This window comes from Oncorhynchus clarkii, chromosome 1 (genome assembly GCF_045791955.1).
Source record: "Oncorhynchus clarkii lewisi isolate Uvic-CL-2024 chromosome 1, UVic_Ocla_1.0, whole genome shotgun sequence".
Taxonomy (NCBI): domain Eukaryota; kingdom Metazoa; phylum Chordata; class Actinopteri; order Salmoniformes; family Salmonidae; genus Oncorhynchus; species Oncorhynchus clarkii.
The window spans coordinates 31,520,884-31,545,257 of NC_092147.1; the positions used below are offsets into that span (position 1 = coordinate 31,520,884).

Genomic DNA, 24,374 nt, shown 5'->3' on the forward strand with positions numbered 1-24,374 from the left:
ATTGTCGGAAGGTAGCCCGTTACAAAAATGAATGGAAGTATATATCAAAGTAGGTAGTTTAGTGCCAACTAGTGGTCAATAACATATTTTTTTAATCCTTTAACACTTTAAAAGACACTTTAAAACAAACTTCCTTTTGATTTATTTTTTTACAATATGTTTTTCCAATGTGTTTCTATGGGCTAACAATAGTAGGGCCAATGTCAATGTTCAATGGCAGTAGCGGTGTGTGGGTAAAATCCCTGGGGAAGCCAAGCCAATAAAATAGCCATATCACAACTATGTTGTTTGCTCTATAACCCATTTGTTCATACGCTACCCCGATATACAATAAGGCCGAGACAAGAAAAAGACAATAGTCACACAGTGGCAGAATAAATTCAACTACACATACATTTGTTTCATCACAAATTGTAGAGCAAATATTGCAGGTAACAAAGTTATATGACCTGTAGCATGGTCAAGCAAGTTAACGTTTTTTTGACAGATTACTAGAAAACTACTGATTTAGAACCACAGAGTTACCTCAAGTCAGAACAAAGACAACAGGAGCCCTGCCTCCGCTATTCCAGCACCATCTAAACATAATCAAATCAACAAGGCATTATGCTTAGTTTAATACACTGAAAACAAACTTAAAGATACCAAAAAAATTGTCCAATCAATGTTTCTAAATACAGTATCATATGTCTGTCCATGGTACTGATTTCTGTGTGTGTGTGTGTGTGTGTGTGTGTGTGTGTGTGTGTGTGTGTGTGTGTGTGTGTGTGTGTGTGTGTGTGTGTGCGTGCGTGCTGGCTCAAAATAAAAGTTGACTCATCCTACTTGTAGACTAGTTGAACACCAATGCCATCCTCCTCTCCTTCATGTTGGTAAAATGGTAAAAAATCTCTGTCATACAGTACGCTTTAAGTTTTTGTTTTCATAGGCTACCTAGCTAAAATGCTTGCTAGCCTAACTTACTTGCATGGGCAAAAATGTACCAGCTAAGTTAAATAGCTAGGTAACGTGAGAGTACTAGGCTACATATTGAACTTCGATGGTCTCAGGCTAGTGGCACAATACATTAATTTATAGTTGAATCATAATCATTGGTCTGTACAGATAATTAAGTAAAAACCACAAGTCCAAATCCACATCTCCCTTCATGGGTTATGAAAGGGCCAATTTAGCAAGCTGGCTACTGCAGGACATCAACACAAGCAGATCAGAAACAGACAGTTTCTCTGACAATCATGACATTTTGTTAAGGATGTGATTTTATTGGTGTGAAGCCAAATCCAAACTAGCCTCCCTTTAGGGGAATTTTGCTGCGAAAGGACAACCCACAGTTGAGCTCAGCACTACGCTAATTGGAAAATTATTGGATTTTATTTTTAATCAAGGGAGGCCAAATGCTTCATGGCATCAATCAATCAAATGCTATGGCGGCAACATGTCATACTTTGTTGTTCCAGACAGCATCAGATACATGGGCTTCACATACTGAGACAGATGACGACTGTTTTCCTCACTCAGATGTTTTCTCACAAGAGATTCATCCACTTGCGAATTGACAGAAAACTATCAATACAGAAAGACGGGATAAATTATTTTGACAATTTGTATTTTTTTATTGGTCAAATGTTTGGGAAGCCTGGCTTCTCTTGGTACCCATGAATACCCACCACTGCCTAAATGGGTCCTAAAATTCTAAATCAAATAGTTACATGATCATTGGTATGACCATCTTATGTTAGCTTAGTAGAGGTTCTGGAGGAAAATAAATATCCAAGGGCCACAGTTGGAGAATCCCAGAACTTGGTCGCATCTTATGGTCACCAAGTCTCTTAATCTACAAATAGAGGCCACCTCCATGCCAATAGGCTCTTTGGAAGGGTTACCAGAAAAAAAGCCTTAATTTAGATCATACAATAATCCAAATGCCTTGAATTGGAACCAGGTGCTATATGATAGGAAAATAAAGGTCTTTAGTTGCACACACCAGCAGTGGGTTGAGTGTAAGAATAAGGCTATAATGTAACAAAATGTGGAGAAGTCAAGGGGTCTGAATACGTTCCGAAGGCACTGTAAAATGTAGTGATGATCTCAAATATTACAAAAACATGTAGGCAATGTACATTCCACATGCTAACTGCATTCCATGCTGTCAAGTAAGCACTGACACTTTTACTCCACCTCTCAGATCCAGATACAGGGGTGGAGACTAGAATGCAATGAAAATGAAAGTAAAATTCTTCAAGTAAACAACATTTAAGAGCAAGGGGATTGGGAATATAATCCGTCTAACACAATAATACACGGTAAGAACCTACAAGTGTTATGATTAAAATAAATCATATTTGGAGTTATGAGATCTTTAGTTAGTGATTTCAGCTGCTACTTATTTTAACAAATAAGAGTGTTAAGAATGTTAGGTAAGTCATCATTATCAAGAGGTGAGTTTCTGCTCAGTAAAAGACACTGTCCCAGGGTAAACTAAATCAAAAAGTGTCAAGGAATGCTTTAATCAGTCTGATTTGTGTTTGCTGATATCTGAGTATTCATTCTGGTAGTTAAAACAAACGTTTTAGAACTTTAACTGGCATTTGTAACGTCTGGAGTCAGACGCAGGAAACAGAGAGTGCAATACTGTGCTCTTTAATGCACTAACGCAACACTGGGTGCTCAAAACCAAAATGCCCCAAACACGGGGGACGAAAATAGTACAGCAGAATACACGACCAGGAACAAACACGTTCCTCTACTACAGAACCGAAGGTCACAATTATTAATCCCGCACAAAGAAACAGGCGGGCTGTCTAATAAAGCCCAACTAATCATCACAAACAGGCGCTACCAATAAACATACAAGGAGGGGGAGGAAAGACAATCAGTAGCAGCTAATAGGCTGGCGACGACGACCGCCGATCACTACCAATGGGGCTTCAATACAGTACTGAGTAAAGGTTCTGAATACTTAAGTAAATGTGATAATTTTTTTTCGTATTTTTTGTAAATCAGCAAACATTTTTAAAGCCTGTTTTGGCTTTGTCATTATTGGGTATTGGAGTCAAAAATACACAAAACTGATTGACATGCAGTGCCTTCAGAAAGTATTCAGACCTCTTAACTTCTTCCACATTTTGTTAGGTTATGGCCTTACTCTAAAATGGATTAAAGCGTTTTTTTCCCCTCATCAATCTACACCCTACTACTTTCACAAAGATAGTAAAGCATCAACTTCATTCAAATTGCATTCAAAATGGATAATCCTGTTCAAGATTGACATAGACTTTAGTGAACCATCATTTTAGTCTGCTCTGTACTTGTACTGTAAGGCATTATATATATTTTTTTAAATGTATCTGTGGTAATCATTAACCACGTTTCCATCCACAGTTTTTATGAGAGTAAAGTCATACGTATCTTTCGGTACAATTATAGCTATGACAACGAGAAATGGCGGTGGAAACGCCTTGAAGCTCAAAAATGTATATTATGACCATCACATCGAAGTAAACTTGGAGTCACATGATGATATGGTGTGTGGTCCTCCCAATACATATTGGGAAACCATGTAGTTTATTAGGCTACAGATGAAATAACTTAAGATGAACAGTCATAGGGTGGTGAAAGTGCACGGAAACCTTGATGCCGCTTTCAAAAAAAGATTGAGGGTCTTATTCTGGTGACATGATGATCGATGATTGACTGCCATTTGACAAATAAAAATACTCTCACTCTTAATAATCTCATCATGTAGACTAGCTTACCTGCACAGCCTTCCGGCACTGTATCTGTCTGCGAGCAGTTGGCTAGATCGTACCAGTCAAGACCAGAGGAGGCACATTTGCTATTTAACTAAACAGTTTTTGTGACAAAACTATCGGTAGAGTTGAAAATGGGATAGAAACACATTGAACTTCAGATTTTTTTCGGTAGATGAAAACTTAAGTGAAAAAGTACATTTTGTGTGCAGTATATCATCACACACCGATTACTATCCACAACAAGTCTGTTTGGTGGAAACACCACTGGTGGGAAAATGGCCATCATTTCTTGATGCAGATTTGGGATATTCATGTGAAAATCTGTCTCCAAATGGATGGAAACTTAACAATCAATAAATTGGATACTTTTCAAATAAAAACAGATGGCTAGTATAGTCTCAAATAGAACACAATTATGCATGCTACACCATGCCACTGCATTCATTGCCATCTGGTGGAGAAAATGTGTCAAGTCCTGTCTGTACAACTTCAACATTTCTGACTCCACCCTCCTCTGATAAACAAAATGAAGTGGAAACACCTAAGAGTCTGTAGTGAGAGTAAAATAAATTAAGTGAAGATTCCATTTAAACACAGGAGAGTTGCAGGGAACATAATTTCTTAAGCACGGTCACAGGTAAGGAACTCATAGGATAATGAATACAATGGAAACTCTATCTAATCTTATACACATAATAAGAATGCTACCATTATCAGGAGGTAAGTTGATGCACAGTAACGTAGTGCGGAGACTGTGCCATGGTAAACTAAATGATAACTCAACATTGGGCGGCAGGGTAGACTAGTGGTTAGAGCATTGGACTAGTAACTGGAAGGTTGTAAGTTCAAACCCCCGAGCTGACAAGGTACAAATCTGTCGTTCTTCCCCTGAACAGGCAGTTAACCCACTGTTCCTAGGCTGTCATTGAAAATAAGAATTTGTTCTTAACTGACTTGCCTAGTTAAATAAATATATAAAATTGATGTGCAATGTGAAGCTGAATAACATGCTTGATTTTTGAGATGATTATTTCAGAGACAATATGAGCTTTAGGAAATAAGTCAGCTATTATCATATCACACAAACTGGTAGTCCAGGGCAAAGGTTGAATATGACTGATGATGTGCAATCCTGTAAACTGCTTTATAAGAGGATAGGATGAACTTGGATGAATTGCATTGTTAAGGTACACTTAGAAAAAAGTGTTCCAAAAGGGGTCTTTGGTTGTCCCTATTTTAGGTAGAACACTTTTTGGTTCCATGTAGGGCTATCTGTGGAACGGGTTTGACATGGAACAGAAAATGTAGAGCACGAGGGGTTTTGACTAAACAAAAAACTAACTGTACTCCCATCTCCTGCCTGGTCATTTCTCCACAACACAAATGGTTCTACCTGTAACCAAAGGGGTTAAACCTGGAACCAAAAGGGTTATTGAAAGGGTTCTCCTATCGGGACAGCCGAAGAACACTTATGTTCTTGATATCACGTTTTTTTTCTAAGAGTGTATGGAACAACCTTATAAAGGACAGTGTTAGCTACAGTAGTGTCTCAAAAAGGAGAACCAATAGCATGTGACTTGATGAGATTTGATGCGACTTGACTTGATGTGGAACTTATTTGATGCAAACACTGAATGCCATTACAGATCATTTTGATTGACAGATGGACTGGTCAAGCCCGGCAGCAGTAATTGTTAACAACAGTCTGGAGAACTGGAAAGTGATTGGTGCAGGAGGGTTTGGACAAGTCCACAAAGCCAGACATGTGGTTTGGGGATTGGATGTCGCCATCAAGTTGCTACAATGTGATGATGGGTAAAATGTCTATACTTTAAACACTTGATTGTATGTCAATTAAATGAGTTTTATATTCCATTATAAACTGATTTGTCTTTCATGATGTGGTCAACCATTTTAGTTAAGACAATATTCCTGTGTTGCCCTCACTCTTTCTGTCCACCCCCTCCCTTGTCCTTTCCTTCCCACCCCTAACTTTATGCCAGCTCTAGCACTTCCCTGCATAATGAGGCAGAAATGTTGCGCAAGAGTACAAGCCCCCATGTGATAAGGATTCTTGGAGTGTACAAGGATTATCCCCCCAATTGCGGCCCTTCCATCCAGCTGGGTCTTGTGATGGAGTTCATGGAGAGGGGGACACTGGAATCCCTCCTGGACACCCTCTCTCTCCATCCACCTTGGCCCCACCCCCTTGCCTGTCGCTTGGCCCACCAGATCGCTCTGGGGATGAACTTCCTCCATTGCCTCATCCCACCCCTTCTGCATCAAGACCTGAAGCCCAATAATGTGTTGCTGGATAACAACCTTAATGCCAAGGCAAGTTCCAGGCTCCTGGTTCTGATTAGGCTTTAACTGGTGGGAACACGAGCATGAACTGAGGTTCAATAGCACTATTGCTTGTATTATTGAGGCAATATTATAATTATTATTATTGATATTACCATTAATTGATGATTAACTATTTCAACAAATATAGTTAGATGACATGAGTTATACTGCCAGAAATTGTAATGCATAAACCGAACATAAACTGAAGACTATCTCTCTCTGTCTCTGTGTCTCTCTCTCTTTCTCTCTAGCTTGCAGATTTTGGCCTGGCCAAGGTGTCCCACAGTGTTTCCAAGATGAGCAAAGAGTTCCCTGGGAATGCTGGGGGAACATCTAGTTACATGCCCCCTGAGGCTTTGGAAAATGTGTCATACAAACCCATTCGTGCCTTTGACATCTACAGGTACGTCACTAAATGCCTCAAGAATAATCGATATGGACATATATTACATTATAATGACTCTTTCTATCTCTCTCTCACACATTCTCTTCTTCAGCTATGGTATACTTCTGTGGTCCATCATCACTGGTCAGTCGAAGCCATATCCTGGTGAGTAACACATCTTCATGGTGATTTATACTCACATTCATTGCACTTTGCTATGCATAGTAACGTTACGTTATAGCCACACCGTGGCTGTACTAAATTCTACAGGGACTTCAGGTTACAAAAAAAAAGAAGGTATGGGAACTGTTTAAAATATCGGAACATTATGAAGTGGAAATGAACACACACGTACTACATGCTTGCTTACACATACGAACTTATACATACACACACCTGATCTCGCTCTCTTCTCTCACCCTCTCTTTTATTTTCTATTCTCTTCTCTCCCTCTCTATTGTTGAGAACTGTTTTATAATTTAATGTGTTTATTGTTTGTCTATATTTTTTATGTATTTGTCTACAAATGTATATATTTTGACAAAAAGCAAGGGGAAGATATCAAAATAGGGGCATTAGGGAATAATAACATATTGTACGGAATACATTTGTACTGTAGTGAAGCCGTCTCTAGAGTAATGCAAGGTCACTTTCATGATCATGTGAAACGTCAATTGCTATGGAAATGTGGGGATGTGTTTTTCAATTATGTTAAAGGTAATTATGATGCAACTATGATGGTGATACGATATGGATTACAATTATGAATATTAAGGCTATACACCCACTACATGTTACACACATAGACACTCAAACATGCAAATTGGCAGAGTTATTATTTATTTGGACATCACAAATTATAGTCTTACTCTTATACAGACATCATACACACTCTCATTATATCATATCCAATATCATACACATCAACCTACTCAGATTTGTTACACACATCATTCGTCTCAATTTTCTAACATCTGTGGCATTGGCTCACAGGCAAACAGGCAAGGGAATAAAAAAAACATTGCTAGAACCTATTTCTTGAATTCTAAATATCAGACATTTGAAAGCTCTAGTTTCGACCTTCATATTACCACTGATGGCAGTAACTTTACAAGCACTAATTATGGTCAAATTAGCCTGAGAATAGTATCTAGTTATGGTAAGGGGTGAAATACACATAGCTAGTTATAATTGTAACGGTTTGGCAGATTATGAAAAAGAAGATGAGTATTTACATGGCTAAAAGAAAGGGAATATAACATATACTGTTTACAGGAAACTCACTCTACATGCTTAGATGAAGTTACGTGGAAAAGGGAATGGGGTGGTGAAATACTTTTCTGTCATGGACAAAGGAACTCAAAGGATGTGATGATATTAATTAACCAACATTTCAATCTGAATGTGCAGATAATCAGGAATTATTTGCAAGGAAGGTGGATTCTTTTGAATATGAAAGTGGACAAAATAGAGATTTGGCTCATTAATCTATATGGTCCAAATCAGGATGATCTACACTTCTTCAAAAACATGTATACCAACAAATGATCTAATCATTATGGTAGGAGACTATAAAACAGTGTTAAGTACCTCAATGGACAGTAAAGGTAATCACTGTACAAACTATCATCACCGTGCCCTTAAGGAAATCACAACTATTATGGACACATTAGAAATAGTAGATATTTGGAGACTAAAAAACCCCGACCTAGTGAGATATACATGGAGGAGACTTAATCAAGCTAGTCGTCTTGACTACTTTCTTGTCTGTTTCGCTCTTGCATCAAAGTTTCAAAAAGTTTTAATAGGAGACAGAATGCGATCGGATCATCATCTAATTGGCATTCACATAACTCTAGTAGATTTTACACGTGGACAGGGATATTGGATATTTAATCAAAGATTACTGGAGGACAAGTTATTTTTAACTAAGACAAAATAATTTATAAATGTATTTTTCCAGTATAATATAGGTTCAGCATATGCCCTTATTGTTTGTACCTTCAGGGGTCATTCAATTCAATATTCATCAATAATTAAAAAAAAAAAGCAGTTTCTGGCTAAAGAAACAAGACTAACAAGACTAACTAATAGTACAGGTAGATAGCAATAAAAACGATACTACAGAGATACAAAATACGATAGAGGAAAAACAAAAAGAACTTGAGGAACTTATTCAAGAACGATCTAATGTAATCTATTACAAAATTAAAGCAAACGTGGAGAAAATATGGAGAAAAATGCACAAAATTCTTCCTGAATCTCCAATACAGGAACGCTAACAAAAATAATTTGCAGAAACTCGTTACTGAAGACGGAGTCATCTATGATTCTCCGAATTATATTTTAAAAGAGGAAGCTAATTATTTTAGGCAGATGTTTTCCGTCTCATCCTCTCACACTGAATGAAGATTAAGTTAATAAATAATATAAAAAATTTAAAATTAACAAATGTACAGAAAGATCAGTGCGAAGGCCAAATTACAGAGGAAGAACTTTGAGGCTATTAAATCCTTTCAGTCTGGAAAAACCCCAGGGCTTGATGGCATACCGGTAGAGGTATATCAAATATTTTTGGATATACTAAAAGCTCCATTGTTAGATTGTTTTAACTACTCCTATAGAATAGGTCTGTCAGGTACTCAGCAGGAAGGTCTAATTTCTCTATTATTAAAATAAGACCCAGATGGCAAATAAAAAAAACTGGAGGCCTCTTACACTTCAATCTTGTGATGCAAAAATACTAGCAAAATGCATAGCACTCAGAATTAAAAGGGTTTTACCAGGTATTGTTCATCCTGATCAGACAGGTTTTTTACATGGACGATACATTGGAGATAATATAACTACTAGAAATAATAGAACATCATGAAACATATAAGAAGCCAGGAATGGTATTTATAGCAGATATTGAAAAGGCATTTGATAAAGTAATATTGGATTTTATTTATAAATGCCTGGATTTTTTCAATTTCAGTAATTCCCTTATAAAATGGGTAAAAATAATGTATAGCAACCCCAGGTGTAAACGAGTAAATAACGGCTACTTCTCAGAGAGTTTTGAATTGTCAAGAGTAGTTAAACTAGGGTGTCCACTGTCACCATATCTATTCGTTATGGCCATCCAAATGCTAGCTATTAAAATCAGATCCAATAACAACATTAGAGGATTAGAAATCCAACGCTTAAAAACAAAGGTGTCCATGTATGCCGATGACTTAAGTTTTACGTTAAATCCGCAAGCTAGATTAGATCCCTGCAATGTCTCATTAATCTCTCTGGGATATGTGGGACGCTAGCATCCCACCTGGCCAAAAGCCAGGGAAAAAGCCAGGGAAAATTCAAATAAATTACTATAAAAATCTAACTTTCATTATATCACACATGCAAGATAGCAAATTAAACCTACACTTGTTGTGAATCCATGCCAGATTTCAAAAAGGCTTTTCGGCGAAAGCAAACGATGCTATTATCTGAGGATAGCACCTCTGTGAACAAAGAGAGAGAAGCACATTTCAACCCTGCAGGAGCGACACAAAACGCAGAAATTAAAATATAATTCATGCCTTACCTTTGACGAGCTTCTTTTGTTGGCACTCCAATATGTCCCATAAACATCACAAATGGTCCTTTTGTTCGATTAATTCCGTCGATATATATCCAAAATGTCAATTTATTTGGCGCGTTTTATCCAGAAAAACACAAGTTCCAACTTGCTCAACGTGACTACAAAATATCTCAAAAATTACCTGTAAACTTTGCCAAAACATTTCAAACTATTTTTGTAATACAACTGTAGGTATTTTTTAACGTAAATAATCGATAAAATTGAAGACGGGATGATCTGTGTTCAATACAGGAAGAAAACAAACTGAAGCATGCTTTCTGGTCATGCGCCTCTATCTAACAGTACACTTCAAGTGACCCTCGTTCAAGATGGTCGTACTTCTTCATAACACAAAGGAATACCCTCAACTAATTTCTAAAGACTGTTGACATCCAGTGGAAACGATATGAACTGCAAGAAGGTCCCTTAGAAATCTGGATTCCCAATGAAACCCCATTGAAAAGAGAGTGACCTCAAAAAATAAAAAATCTGAATGGTTTGTCCTCGGGGTTTCGCCTACTAAATAAGTTCTGTTATACTCACAGACATGATTCAAACAGTTTTAGAGACTTCGGAGTGTTTTCTATCCAAATATACTAATAATATGCATATCTTATCTTCTGGGCATGAGTAGCAGGTAGTTGAATTTGGGCATGCATTTCATCCGGACGTGAAAATACTGCCCCGCCACCAAGAAGTTAAAGAGCTAGATAACTTTTCTGTACTCTCTGGACTAAAACCTAATTATGATAAGTGTACAGTATTACGTATTGGATCCTTAAAAAAATACAGCTTTTACATTACTTTGCAGCTTACCTATAAAATGGGCTGATGGTGAAGTACACATACTCGGTATTCATTTCACAAAAGATATAAATAAGCTCTCCACAATGAATTTAAATAGAAAACTTGTAAACATAGACACAATCCTGCTACCATGGAGAGGTAAATACCTGTCTATTTATGGAAAAATTGCCCTGATTAACTCCTTAGTGATATCTCAGTTTACTCACTTACTTATGGAGCTGCCTACTCCCGATGATTCGTTTTTCAAATTATATGAGCAAAAATAGTTTGCTTTATCTGGGACGCTAAACCAGACAAAATAAAATGAGCCTATCTATATAATGAATTTAAAATGGGTGGGTTGAGATTATTAAATATAAAAGCACTAAACCTCTCTCTAAAAGCTTCACTCATTCAAAAGTTTTATTTGAACCCTAAATGGTTCTCAAGTAGATTAATAAGAAAAGCTCATCCATTGTTTAAAAATTGCCTTTTTGCCTTTGTGCAGATTGCCATGTCTCATTTTCGATTAATTGAAATTGATACTTTTTTCAAAGTATCTGTCTTTTTCAAACAAGCCTTAAAGAGCTGGCTACAATTTACATTTCAAAAGATAATATACAAATATTACAACAAATATTATGGCTGAACTCAAATGTGCTGGTTGATAAAATACCTGTATTTGTGGGAAAGATGTTTGAAAAGGGTATTTTGTTCCTAAATTATATTTTAAATTGTAATGGTAGAGTTGTAATTGTACGGGAAGGTCTGCTCAATCCAAGAGTACAACCAATTGATTACAGCATTGCCCCAAAAATGGAGGAGGCGGGTGGCAGCGGGAGGAGGTAGGGAAATGGTCTGTCTGCCCAATATAAAGGATCAAAAAACTGGCGGAGGAATAAAAATAGAAATATAAATAGGAAAGTATACCAAACATCATATCACAGTTGAAAGATATGTGTTGTGTAGAAATACGAAGTGGGTGACCAGCAGAGGTAGATGGGATGGGCTGAGGGAAGCTGAGGGTTGGTATGTGGAATTGGAGACAAGTGGGAGTGGAGTTGCTGTGTGAGAGAGAGAATGACGGTCAAAATATAAAATAAAGAGAATGATGGTCAGAAAAGTCCAAATAAAACATAATAAAAGTAAATTTGAATGACACTAAGTGGCAGGGTTTTTACAACTAATGCCGGATTGCCAGAGGCTGATGCCGTGCAGGTGTTTGTACACATGCATATACACACACTCTCATTCAAATAAACACATACAAGAACACACACATACATGCAACAGTGCCAGACATGCACACAAACATATAAAGTAGGCATTGCTGTTATGATTTAAGTTGTCCTTGATGTCCTTTGTTTTAAATGTATATATTTTTTGCATTGTTGTTTGCTGTTTTCTTCTGTCTTTTCCTTTTTTCTCTTTTGTTCATTATCTTGGTTTTTAGTGCATTGGGGGGTTCTTGGGGGGGGGGGACTGTGGGAGGGGTCTCAAATGGTTGAGGGACAGCTATTGGGGAACTGTTGGGGGATCTTGGAGGGTTCGGGTTTCACAAGATTGTGAAAAAGGTTTTTAAAATAAAATAATAAAAAACAATAAAAAAGTTACATTATACTGTACCACATAGACAATAATAACTGTTCAGAATCATTACATCTACAAGTACATTCAGAGAGAAATATGGCAGGACTGTTTAAGACTTCTTGGAGCACCTTACCTTTACTCTTCAATCTCTTCTAGATGTCCATGCCAAAGAGTTCAGCAGGTTCTGTTTTCTCATCAAAGACAGAAGACAGAGGCCTTCCCTGGAGGCAGTGGACAAAGAGCAGGTCGAGGGGCTAGGGGACCTGGTGGAGCTCATGAAGAAGTGCTGGGACCATGAGCCCTCTAAGAGACCCCCCTTCAAGGGTAAGAGTACAGGAGTGTAGTTGGAATATTCATTTTTTTTATCACATAGGGTAGCTATACTCATCCAGTTAGGATTGTGTACATCTTGATTGTCATAACGTAAGCATGTGTGTCTTTATTTAAGAGTTTTACACATCACTGATACATGTCGTTTGGAACTCTTCCTGTTTATTTTTCAGAATGCTTCCTTGTGACAGGAAGAGTGTTTGAGAAGCACAAGAAGGGGATACAGGATGCCGTCAATCAAGTGCTGCTAAAACTGGTACAGAACAAGACACTAAAGCTATGTTCTGCTATGTACACTACTGTACCACTCAGAATAAACAAATGTATTTGTCATGCATTTAAGTGGTAATGCTTATGTGGGCATTGGAACATAGCATACTAATAACTGTCTCCTCCTTATTCTACTCTTCCCTCTATCATACCCTCTCTCTAGAACTTGGGAAGTGAGGAGGGAAGTAAAACATCAGGTGTTGGCACCCCCCGTGTATCTGCAAGTTCAAAGCCACCTGGTATAACACTTTATAACAATTAATACTACTATTGAACTTGGTATCCAAGTATTGACTTGATTGAGTTCACCTAAATCATAGACCAAATATAGAATGTTAACCTTGCTTCCACAGCATGTCCAAAAGACAAGGTGAATATCTCTGCTGATGTGAAGACTGGTCCACTCCCTCCAACACAGGTAAGTGAATTTGGCCTTCACTGAGATGCATCTATGGCTTGATGAGAAAACACAGAATAATATTGCCTACATAACTCTTGGTCTGCTCATATCCTGTAAACAGTGGCAGATTTAGGTATAGGCGACATGGGCAGCCGCCCAGGGCGGCGTCTTGCAAAAACATTCGGAATGGTGACATTTGCGCGATCGGTTTTCTATCGCTCATTTGCACCTCACTTCAATGATATGTCACCGTGTGGGAATGTGGGTCAATTAACCTTGTTGGAGTGGTGGCCCTGATTCTAATTTGTGAGCAAGGCAGGCTACTGCCTGGGAAGGTCTCCCACTCAGAAGTACAAGATGAAGAGGGGGCGGGGGTAGGTTGACCTCAGATCTCCCTACTGGAAGACAGAGGTTGGGGGAGCAGGGGAATCTATCAAATAGCACACCTCTAACTTTGTACAGTACTAATGCAATTAGTAATGCAATTAATTGTGCAATTAGTTATGCAATTTAGTTTGTGTGTTTTTTTGTTTGAAGTGCAATAGTGTAATAATCAGACTCTCGTCTTTATAAGTGTGTTATTCTATTTGTGCATTTGTGTGATATAGGATTTGTGCAATTTAGTTTTATTTGTGTGATTTTCGTTAGCAATAGGGTAATAGTGTAATAATTTTATTCTCTTTTATTTGTTCTTATATACTTGTCACACACACTGACCATTATTTGCGTTGTTTGTTTCTATGTTTTGTTTGGTCAGGGTGTGATATGAGTGGGCATTCTATGTTGCATGTCTAGTTAGTCTGTTTCTATGTGTTTTGGCCTGATATGGTTCTCAATCAGTGGCAGGTGTTTGTCGTTGTCTCTGATTGGGAACCATATTTAGGTAGCCTGTTTTGTATTGTGGTTCGTGGGTTATTGTCTATGTGATGTTGCATGTTTGCACACAGTATTGATAGCGGTCACTTTCGTCTTATTACTTTGTTTGTTTGTTTAGTGTTCGTCGTGTTCTTTCATCTACATTAAAAGAATGTATTCACATCACGCTGTGCTTTGGTATCCTCACTATGACGATCGTGACAGAATAACCCACCAACAATGGACCAAGCAGCGTGGTAACGGCCAGCAGCAGCAGCGGCAAAGAACGCAGGACTCGTGGACTTGGGAGGAGATTCTGGACGGCAAAGGACCCTGGGCACAGCCAGGGGAATATCGCCGCCCCAAAGCAGAGCTGGAGACAGTGAACAGGCAGTTAACCCACTGTTCCTAGGCCGTCATTGAAAATAAGAATTTGTTCTTAACTGACTTGCCTAGTTAAAAATGAGGAGGCAGCACGGCAGCGTGGCTGGAAGCCCGAGAGGCAGCCCCAAAAATGTATTGGGTGGGGGCACACAGGGAGTGTGGCGAAGCCAGGTAGGAGACCTGCGCCAACTTCCTGTGCTTACCGGAGAGAGAGAGGAACCGGGCAGGCACCGTGTTATGCGGTGGAGCGGAATGTGTCCCCGGTGCGTGTGCAAAGCCCGGTTCGGTACATTCCAGCTCCTAGTATCGGCCGGGCTAGAGTGGGCATCGTGCCAGGTGCCATGAAGCCGGCTCTATGCATCTGGTCTCCAGGGCGTCTCCTCGGGCCGGCATACATGGCACCAGCCTTACGCATGGTGTCCCCGGTTTGCCAGCACAGCCCAGTGCGGGCTATTCCATCTCGTCGCACTGGCCTGGCTACGGGGAGCAGTCAACCAGGTAAGGTTGGGCAGGCTCAGTGCTCAAGATCTCCAGTACGCCTTCACGGTCTGGTCTATCCAGTGCCACCTCCACACACCAGCCCTCCGGTGGCAGCACCCCACACCAGGCTGTCTCTCCGTCTCATCCCTACAGGTGCTCCCGCCTGTCCTGAGCCGCCAGAGCCTCCAGCCAGCCAGGACCCGCCAGAGCCGTCAGCCAGCCAGGACCCGCCAGAGCCGTCAGCCAGTCCGGAGCTGCCCCTCAGTCCGGAGCTGCCCCTCAGTCCAGAGGCGATCCTCAGTCCAGTGGGGCCTTTAATTAGGGTCTTAGACCCAAGGTCGGAAGCGAGGGTCGCCACTCTAAAGAGGCCCTTGAAGAGGGAAATGACTATGGTGGAGTGGAGTCCACGTCCCGAGCCAGAAGCACCACCGCGGCCAGATGCCCACCCAGACCCTCCCCTATAGGTTTAGGTTTTGCGGCCGGAGTCCGCACCTTAGGGGGGGAGGTACTGTCACACTCTGACCATTATTTGCGTTGTTTGTTTCTATGTTTTGTTTGGTCAGGGTGTGATATGAGTGGGCATTCTATGTTGCATGTCTAGTTAGTCTGTTTCTATGTGTTTTGGCCTGATATGGTTCTCAATCAGTGGCAGGTGTTTGTCGTTGTCTCTGATTGGGAACCATATTTAGGTAGCCTGTTTTGTATTGTGGTTTGTGGGTTATTGTCTATGTGATGTTGCATGTTTGCACACAGTATTGATAGTGGTCACGTTCGTCTTATTATTTTGTTTAGTGTTCGTCATGTTCTTTCATCTACATTAAAATAATATATTCTCCTCACTCCGAAGATCGTGACAATACTACAAGTCTTATTTTGTATATATTTTCATATTTACATCGTTTTAAATGTTATGATTGTTTATTTGTGTTGTTCCAAATGTCTGATTAAAAATTACAGTTAGTGGGGAGGGGCTAAAGGTATAAAGGCTCGAGGCCAGACCCAGATGCAGCTACAGGATGCAGATGGTTTGAGTATTAGATATGTATTACTTCCAAAAGGGTAAGCAAGAGAATGGTCATGGACAGGCAAAAGGTCAAAACGAGTTCAGAGTCCAGGAGGTACAGAGTGGCAGGCAGGCTCGAGGTCAGTGCAGGCAGACTGGTCAGGCAGGCGGGTACGGAGTCCAGGAGGTACAGAGTGGCAGGCAGGCTCGAGGTCAGTGCAGGCAGACTGGTCAGGCAGGCGGGTACGGAGTCCAGGAGGTACAGAGTGGCAGGCAGGCTCGAGGTCAGTGCAGGCAGACTGGTCAGGCAGGCGGGTACGGAGTCCAGGAGGTACAGAGTGGCAGGCAGGCTCGAGGTCAGTGCAGGCGGACTGGTCAGGCAGGCGGGTACAGAGTCCAGAAAACAGGCAAGCGTCAAAACCGGGAGGACTAGAAAAAGGAGAATAGCAAAAGCAGGAGTACGGGAAAAACACACTGGTTGACTTGAAACAGACAGGACGAACTGGAACAGAGAGACAGGAAACACAGGGATAAATACACTGGGGAAAATAAGCGACACCTGGAGGGGGTGGAAACAATCACAAGGACAGGTGAAACAGATAAAGGTGTTACAGTACAGAAGTTTAATATGTTATAATTATTTATTTGTGTTGTTACAAATGTCTGACAAAAAAATACAGTTAGTGCAGAATGGTGCTTCTTGGGGCTGTAAGGCTGCTCATATTATGGTTTTCAAACATATCAATTGTGATTTTGTAAATTGCTTTAATTTCTGCTTACTGTAGGATGTGGCTGATGGCTTGTCCTCAAAACCAATCGACAAAGGTAAAATAATAATTTAATTATCTCTCTTCTCCTCTCTCTCTGCTCTTCCCTTACTCTCTATATCTCTCACTTCTCTTAACTTCCAATCATATGAGTGTGAGAACAGCTTGTCAAATAGATCAGATATGAAAAACAGAGTTATTTGCACTCCTTGTCCAGGTATATTAGAAAAATGTCAATACTTGTAAGTGAAAGTCCAGTGAATTTGCAGTCATGCATACTCCAAAAATGTTTTTAACTTTTCATAAATCAACGTTTTGGTCAATAGACTGAAAAAAGTCTGGACACCTTTACTTTTTATAACCTCAGACAGGATGTGATCCATATAGACAAAATATAATTGCTACTACATGCATATGGTCCCTTGCAGCTTTTGCCCATTTGTCATTATATGTTGTCCTATCTGTCTGTCCTGTCTGAATGTCCTGTTTGACAACCCACGTCACTGCATGGGAAATATCCCTTGATGTGATTTTGTTGTTGTGCAGAAAGTCATGTCTGATGGAGTCAGGCACAGATGAGACTAATCAAAAGGAAAAGTGGCTAAATCAACCTTTTCCAAAGCTCTGCTGAAACACTAGCCAGGATCAATCTGCAGTCATGGAGACAAAGCAGTATGGTAATGTAACCTGCCTTGTTTGCGTGGGATACATGCTGAAATATTACTGAACTAGTGTTGTAAGAAGATACTACAAAATACTGGAACTAAATAATTACTGTAATTGACCAGTTTCACACTGAGAGGCGTGATGAATAAATAGATGACCTAAAGTCAGGAGTCTATCAATCTGCAAGACAACAGTATGCATATTACTGAGGAAATATTCAGAATGGAAAATATGGCATGCTCAACTCTTTAAAAAAAAAAGCTTTGTTGGGTGCTGATATGAAATGCATTTTAATAACTCAGATTGTGACTACTGAATGTCATTTTCATTCAGGAAACAATTCTGATGCAAGGTCTTAAGTCATGTTTGTCAAATGATGCCAAAAGAAAAACTTCTGTGTTTCGGTCTCACCTGTATAGTCCTGTACATTCACAGTTAGATTCACTGAAAATCAATCATTCTTTAAGGTTGTTTGAATAACAAATGTTCTCTAACCCAGGTGCCCAATTTGTGGATGATAACATGGAACAACTTGTTCAAAGGATTACCCTGGTGATGCCAATAGCAGATGGCCTGTTCCAGAAGAAAATTATCCATTATGAGCATTACTCTGAAATCACTGCGGCCCAAACCAGTATGGAAAAGATGAGAAAGCTATATGTGGCCCTGCAACCAGGAGGAGCGGTGGCTAAATCAGCCTTTTACCAAATTCTACTGAAACAACAATCTCTTCTAGTCAAAGAACTGGGTAAACTCCTCTCTCTCCTCTTTTGGTATCATACGTATCTATCAGTAAAATATATGTGTATTCCAGTCCCTGCTCCCCTGGAATCAGCTGTAATGTTGATTATCTATCATGAGTTTGAATGGAGAAGGTGATGGTTTGTTATGGGGCTGCAATGTTCCCCCTAGCCACCCTGTAATTCTAAACCCTGCACACAACTGATTATTTCCCTTTGTATTCCTATATGACTACAGGTGGGGTTGTCCAGAAATGAAGTCATAACTTGAGCGGCTTCTACAGTCTTGGTCTGGACTCACTTTTTTTCAAATCTCACACATTACCTCAGAAATATTGGTCCTTTCACACCAGTTGTCAAACAACAATTTGTAACAAAATAAATACAGGAAAAATATTGAATCACGTCATGTCTTTTCCTGGTTGCTTAAGTGTTCAGACTGCCTACCGAAGACAGCGAACTAGGACCCGGACTGGAATTTGCCACCAGACAGGAGAAGTCATACAAAAACCTTGACATCTGAATCTTTAATGGTTTTACTATATAAGATTTTGAAAACCAGTGTGTGTGAATCACAGGATGCTGGTGAGGAGGTGACGGCGCATAGTAAGGGCTGGAATGGAGGAAATACATTCATTCCGTTCCAGCCATAACTATGAGGTCGTCCTCCCCAAATAAGGTGCCACCAGCCACCTGTGGTGGGAATGCTGCAAATGTCTCACCATTATGCCTTAAACATACCTGGAAACATATTAATAAAAAAAAAAAGTTGATCCAATACTACATCTGTGAAATATAAGAGTTTGTCAATGTGGTGAGTGTTCAGGTCCAGGTGATGGATAGGATACATTTTTACTCACAGTGTAAAGTTGCTCTTTATTCTACAGAAAATCACTGTGTAAACACACATCATCCCTACATTATGTCTTCTATCACCGTAGATACCAGTATTCACAAGCAGCACATGGAGAATATCCTTTGCTATTTTAATGTTCTTGTTTTTTAATATGTGGTATATCTGCATGTTTTGTGATTCCTGCATAAGTAATTGCCTCTGAGGACAAAGTTATCTGTATCTAAATCTGACCTGTATTAACTCTGATCACCACTAGATGGTAGTCACTGACCAGATTATGTAGAATTACATTTCTGTCCAGAAAAGTACATGTGCATTTGGTATAGAATAGATATGTTGTATTTGGTGAAGCCTGTAGACCTGAGACCAGTGGGGTAGATGGCAAAGCAGGATCAATTATTTCTGAGATAAACCAACGTGCTCTGAATAAAACATGTGATTACATGTCTGTATATAAAGTCTTAACTCTGCACTTGGAAGTCCACGCCCTCTGATTCAGATAAAAAGGGGTGGAGAATGTAAAGAGAAAACCGAAAGTAAAAATCTGAAGAAAAAGTTTTTGAGACAAAGAGTTACTGCGAGTTATCTGTCCAACACAGACATATTGTAAGTACCTGGGTGTAATGGGTAAAATAAAGATTGCCAATGTGTCAATATGGTTGACTCCATATTTTTGCTCGTAGTAAAGTTGTATTAATTTAATATTTTTATATTTGACCCATTCTAGTGATCTACAATGGCCACACCAGTTCCACAGCGGCTGCTGGCTACCCTAGAAAAACTAGACAAGGCTACATTTGAGACCTTCCAGTGGAACCTGATGGAGGAAACACTCGAAGGCTTCAATCCCATGTCAATCGCCAGTCTAGAGGATGCTAGCAGGCACAAGACAGTGAGTAAGATGGTGCAGGCCTACAAGAAAGAAGGTGCTATGAAAATCACACAGAAGATCCTGGAGAACATAGGAATGATTGATCTAGCAGATAAGTTAAAGACCGAGGGCAAAAAAGGTAATTCAGAATTAACTGATTACAAATTCTGTATGCAACAAATGTACTTTCATTTGTGCATTTTAATCATTCTTCCACATACTGTAAAGTTGATTATAGTAAATATGTAAATGTCTATTGTTGATAGTTGAACATTGAAAGGCAGTTTCCAGGACACAGATAATTAAAGCTACACCTGAACTAAAAATAATTTTCAATTGAGATTCTCCATTGTTATTGCTTTTTATTCCAGAAGAAGGCTTCTAATCTGTGCTCAGGAAGCTGCCCCTGAATGTCGGCCTACTTGTGCAATGAAGTAAAAGCAGTTCTGCATGCCATACGTCAATATGTGCTCTATTTAACTCAGGCTACAAATACAGAACATGTATTGGATGTTGATTCTTTACAAACAATGTCATGGAGAGTCTCTCTCTCTTGCCAGATCAAGATGCTACTCCCCAGTCTAGCCAGGATCAATCTGCAGTCATGGAGACAAAGCAGTATGGTAATGTAACCTGCCTTGTTTGCATGGGATAAATGCTGAAATATTACTGAACTAGTGTTGTGTAAGAAGATATTTCAAAAAATGGAACTAAAACATGACTGTAATTGACCAGATTCACACAGAGGCGTGATGAATAAATAGATGACCTAAAGTCAAGAGTCTATCAATCTGCAAGACAACAGTATGCATATTACTGAGGAAATATTCATAATGGAAAATATGGCATGCTCAACTCTTTAAAAAAAAGCTTTGTTTGGTGCTGATAGGAAATGCATTTTAGTAACTCAGATTGTGACTACTGAATGTCATTTTCATTCAGGAAACAATTCTGATGCAAGGTCTTTCTTAAGTCATGTTTGTCAAATGATGCCAAAAGAAAATCTTCTGTATTACGGTCTCACCTGTATAGTCCTGTACATTCACAGTTAGATTCACTAAAAATCAATCATTCTTTAAGGTTGTTTGAATAACAAATGTTCTCTAACCCAGGTGCCCAATTTGTGGATGATAACATGGAACAACTTGTTCAAAGGATTACCCTGGTGATACCAATAGCAGATGGCCTGCTCCAGAAGAAAATTATCCATTATGAGCATTACTCTGAAATCACTGCGGCCCAAACCAGTATGGCAAAGATGAGAAAGCTATATGTGGCCCTGCAACCAGGAGGAGCGGTGGCTAAATCAGCCTTTTACCAAATTCTACTGAAACAACAATCTCTTCTAGTCAAAGAACTGGGTAAACTCCTCTCTCTCCTCTTTTGGTTTCATACGTATCTATCAGTAAAATATATGTGTATTCCAGTCCCTGCTCCCCTGGAATCAGCTGTAATGTTGATTATCTATCATGAGTTTGAATGGAGAAGGTGATGGTTTGTTATGGGGCTGCAAAGTTCCCCCTAGCCACCCTGTAATTCTAAACCCTGCACACAACTGATTATTTCCCTTTGTTTTCCTATATGACTACAGGTGGGGTTGTCCAGAAATGAAGTCATAACTTAAGCGGCTTCTACAGTCTTGGTCTGGACTCACTTTTTTTCAAATCTCACACGTTACCTCAGAAATATTGGTCCTTTCACACCACTGTTGTCAAACAACAATTTGTAACAAAATAAATGTAAAAAAAAAAAAAAAAAGGAATCAGACCATGTCTTTTCCTGGTTGCTTCATTGTTCAGATTGCATACCGAAGACAGCGAACTAGGACCCGGACTGGGATTTGCCACCAGACAAGAGAAGTCATACAAAAACCATCTTTAATAGTTTTACTCTATAAGATTTTGAAATACAGTGTGTTGGAATCACATGAAACTGGTGATGAGAGGACGGCTCATACTAAGGGCTTGAATGGAGGAAATGGAATGGTATCAAACAGATTGATCTGTCCATTCATTCTGTTCCAGCCATTACTATGAGCTCGTCCTCCCAAATTAAGGCGCCACCAGCCACCTGTGGTGGGAATGCTGCAAATGTCTCACCATTATGCCTTAAACATACCTGGAAACATATTAATAAATAAAAAATGTTGATCCAATACTACATCTGTGAAATATAAGAGTTTGTCAATGTGGTGAGTGTTCAGGTCCAGGTGATGGATAGGATACATTTTTACACAGTGTAAAGTTGCTCTTTATTCTACAGAAAATCACTGTGTAAACACAAATCATCACTACATGTGCACTTTATAACTGTGTCAGCTTGGAGAGCAGCGCATAGAGACCTCTATTTACAAGCAGCCCATTAAGTATATTCTCTGCTCTTTTAATGTGGAACTGAAAGCATTTTAGCAACAGGACATCTTATTCAAATCTTTTTTATACACCCCCATTTTCTGGAAAGCGAGCACTTAGATACATGGTCATTTTCACATTTTCATGAAGTCTTTGAATGTTTGGGAATTATGTATACTAAAGAATTTGTGAAAATTCAAAAGCAATATTGAGTGGGAAAGTGGCCACGGGTTTGGACAATTAATAGACACTGCAGCAAATAAAACCTAATAAAAATATCTGTCTCGTCCAGGACTGGAGTCCACGCAGACCGTTGCTCCATAGCCAATCTGAATATCCACATTACAGCCTTATTCTAAAATTGATTAAATATTTGTTTTCTTCATTCTACACACAATTCCCCAAATTAACAAAGCAAAACAGTTTTTTTGAAATGTTTGCAAATGTATTACAGACAAAAACAGAAATACCTAACTTACATAAGTATTCAGACCCTTTGCTATAAGACTCAAAATTGAGCTCAGGTGCATCCTGTTTCCATTGATCATCCTCAAGATGTTTCTACAGCTAATTTGGAGTCCACCTGTGGTAAATTCAATTGATTGGACATGATTTGGAAAGGCACACACCAGTCTATATAAAGTCCCACAGTTGACAGTGCATGTCAAAACAAAAACAAAGCCATGAGGAGGAAGGAATTGTCTGTAGAGCGCCGAGGCAGGATTGTGTCGAGACACAGACCTGGGGAAGGGTACTAAAACATGTCTCAAGCATTGAAGGTCCCCAAGAACTCCATCATTTTTAAATGGAAGAAGTTTAGAACCACCAAGACTCTTCCTCAATCAAGCTTTCCGCCCAGCCAAACGGATCAATCAGTGGAAGGACCTTGGTCAGGGAGGTGACCAAGAACCCGATGGCCAATCTGACTGAGCTCCAGAGTTATTCTGGGGAAATGGGAGTACCTTCCAGAAGCACACACATCTCCAAAGCACTCCACCAATCAGGCCTTTATGATAGTGTGGCCAAACAGAAGCCACTCCTCAATAAAAGTCACATTACAGCCCACTTGTAGTTTGCCAAAAGGCACCTAAAGGACTCTCAGAACATGAGAAACAAGATTCTCTGGTCTCATGAAACCAAGATAGAACTCTTTGGCCTGAATGACAAGCGTCACATCTGAAGGAAACCTGGCGCCATCCCTATGGTGAAGCATGGTGGTAGCAGCATCATCCTGCTGGGACGTTTTTCAGCGGCAGGGACTGGGAGACTAGTCAGGATCGAGGGAAAGATAATCGGAGCAAAGTACAGAGAGATCCTTGATGAAAACCTGCTCCAGAGCACTTAGGACCTCAGCCTGGGGCCAAGGTTACAACAGGACCTTACAACAGGACAACGACCCTAAGCACACAGCCAAGACAACGCAGGAATGGCTTGGGGACAAGTCTCTGAATGTCCTTGAGTGGCCCAGCCAGAGCCCGGACTTGAACCCATTCGAAAATCTCTGGAGTGACCTGAAAATAGCTGTGCAGCGATGCTCCCCATCCAACCTGACAAAGCTTGAGAGGATCTGTAGAGAAGAATGGGAAAAACTCCCAAAATACAGGTTTGCCAAGCTTGTAACGTCATACCCAAGAAGACTAAAGGCTGTAATCACTGCCATAGGTGCTTTAAACAAAGTATTGAGTAAAGGGTCTGAAAACGCATGTACTGTAAATGTGATATTGATGTTTTTTTGTGGCAAAAAAATATGAAATCCTGTTTTTTCTTGGTCATTATTTTGTGTAGATGAGGAAAATAAACAATTTATTCCATTTTAGAATAAGGCTGTAATGTAACAAAATGTGGAAAAAGTCTAGGGGTATGAATACTAATCCGAATGCACTGTATATGCCAACAATAAATTTGCCACAATGGCCTGTCATCATTCACTTCAAA

General features: G+C 39.6%; 1 protein-coding gene across 12 annotated transcripts; it reads left to right on the forward strand.

Annotated features, from left to right (window-relative positions):
* Window positions 1-2,199: 2,199 nt before the first annotated feature.
* Window positions 2,200-22,246, forward strand: LOC139405762 (receptor-interacting serine/threonine-protein kinase 3-like). Of its 12 annotated transcripts, none has more exons than XR_011633908.1 (13): window positions 2,219-2,303; window positions 5,399-5,567; window positions 5,756-6,086; window positions 6,350-6,501; window positions 6,596-6,648; window positions 12,623-12,790; window positions 12,970-13,052; window positions 13,230-13,305; window positions 13,420-13,484; window positions 16,974-17,013; window positions 18,121-18,369; window positions 18,600-19,040; window positions 22,145-22,246. XR_011633908.1 is itself a non-coding variant. In XM_071148208.1 (12 exons), the coding sequence occupies exons 2-12, from the start codon at window positions 5,416-5,418 to the stop codon at window positions 21,697-21,699; spliced, it is 1,389 nt and encodes a 462-aa protein (XP_071004309.1). In that variant the 5' UTR covers window positions 2,200-2,303; window positions 5,399-5,415; the 3' UTR covers window positions 21,700-21,846. The 12 variants fall into 12 exon arrangements, 9 of the variants coding, with proteins under 9 accessions (XP_071004309.1, XP_071004336.1, XP_071004290.1 ...); XR_011633913.1 differs by having other exon boundaries at window positions 5,416-5,567; XM_071148208.1 differs by lacking the exons at window positions 18,600-19,040; window positions 22,145-22,246 and adding an exon at window positions 21,680-21,846 and having other exon boundaries at window positions 2,200-2,303.
* Window positions 22,247-24,374: the final 2,128 nt, after the last annotated feature.

Coding starts and splice junctions, on each gene's coding strand:
- LOC139405762 (XM_071148208.1), top strand. CDS start 5,416: ATGGACTGGTCAAGCCCGGCAGCAGTAATTGTTAACAACAGTCTGGAG. Junction 5,568..5,755: donor TTGCTACAATGTGATGATGG/GTAAAATGTCTA, acceptor ACTTTATGCCAG/CTCTAGCACTTCCCTGCATA. Junction 13,485..16,973: donor GTCCACTCCCTCCAACACAG/GTAAGTGAATTT, acceptor TGCTTACTGTAG/GATGTGGCTGATGGCTTGTC.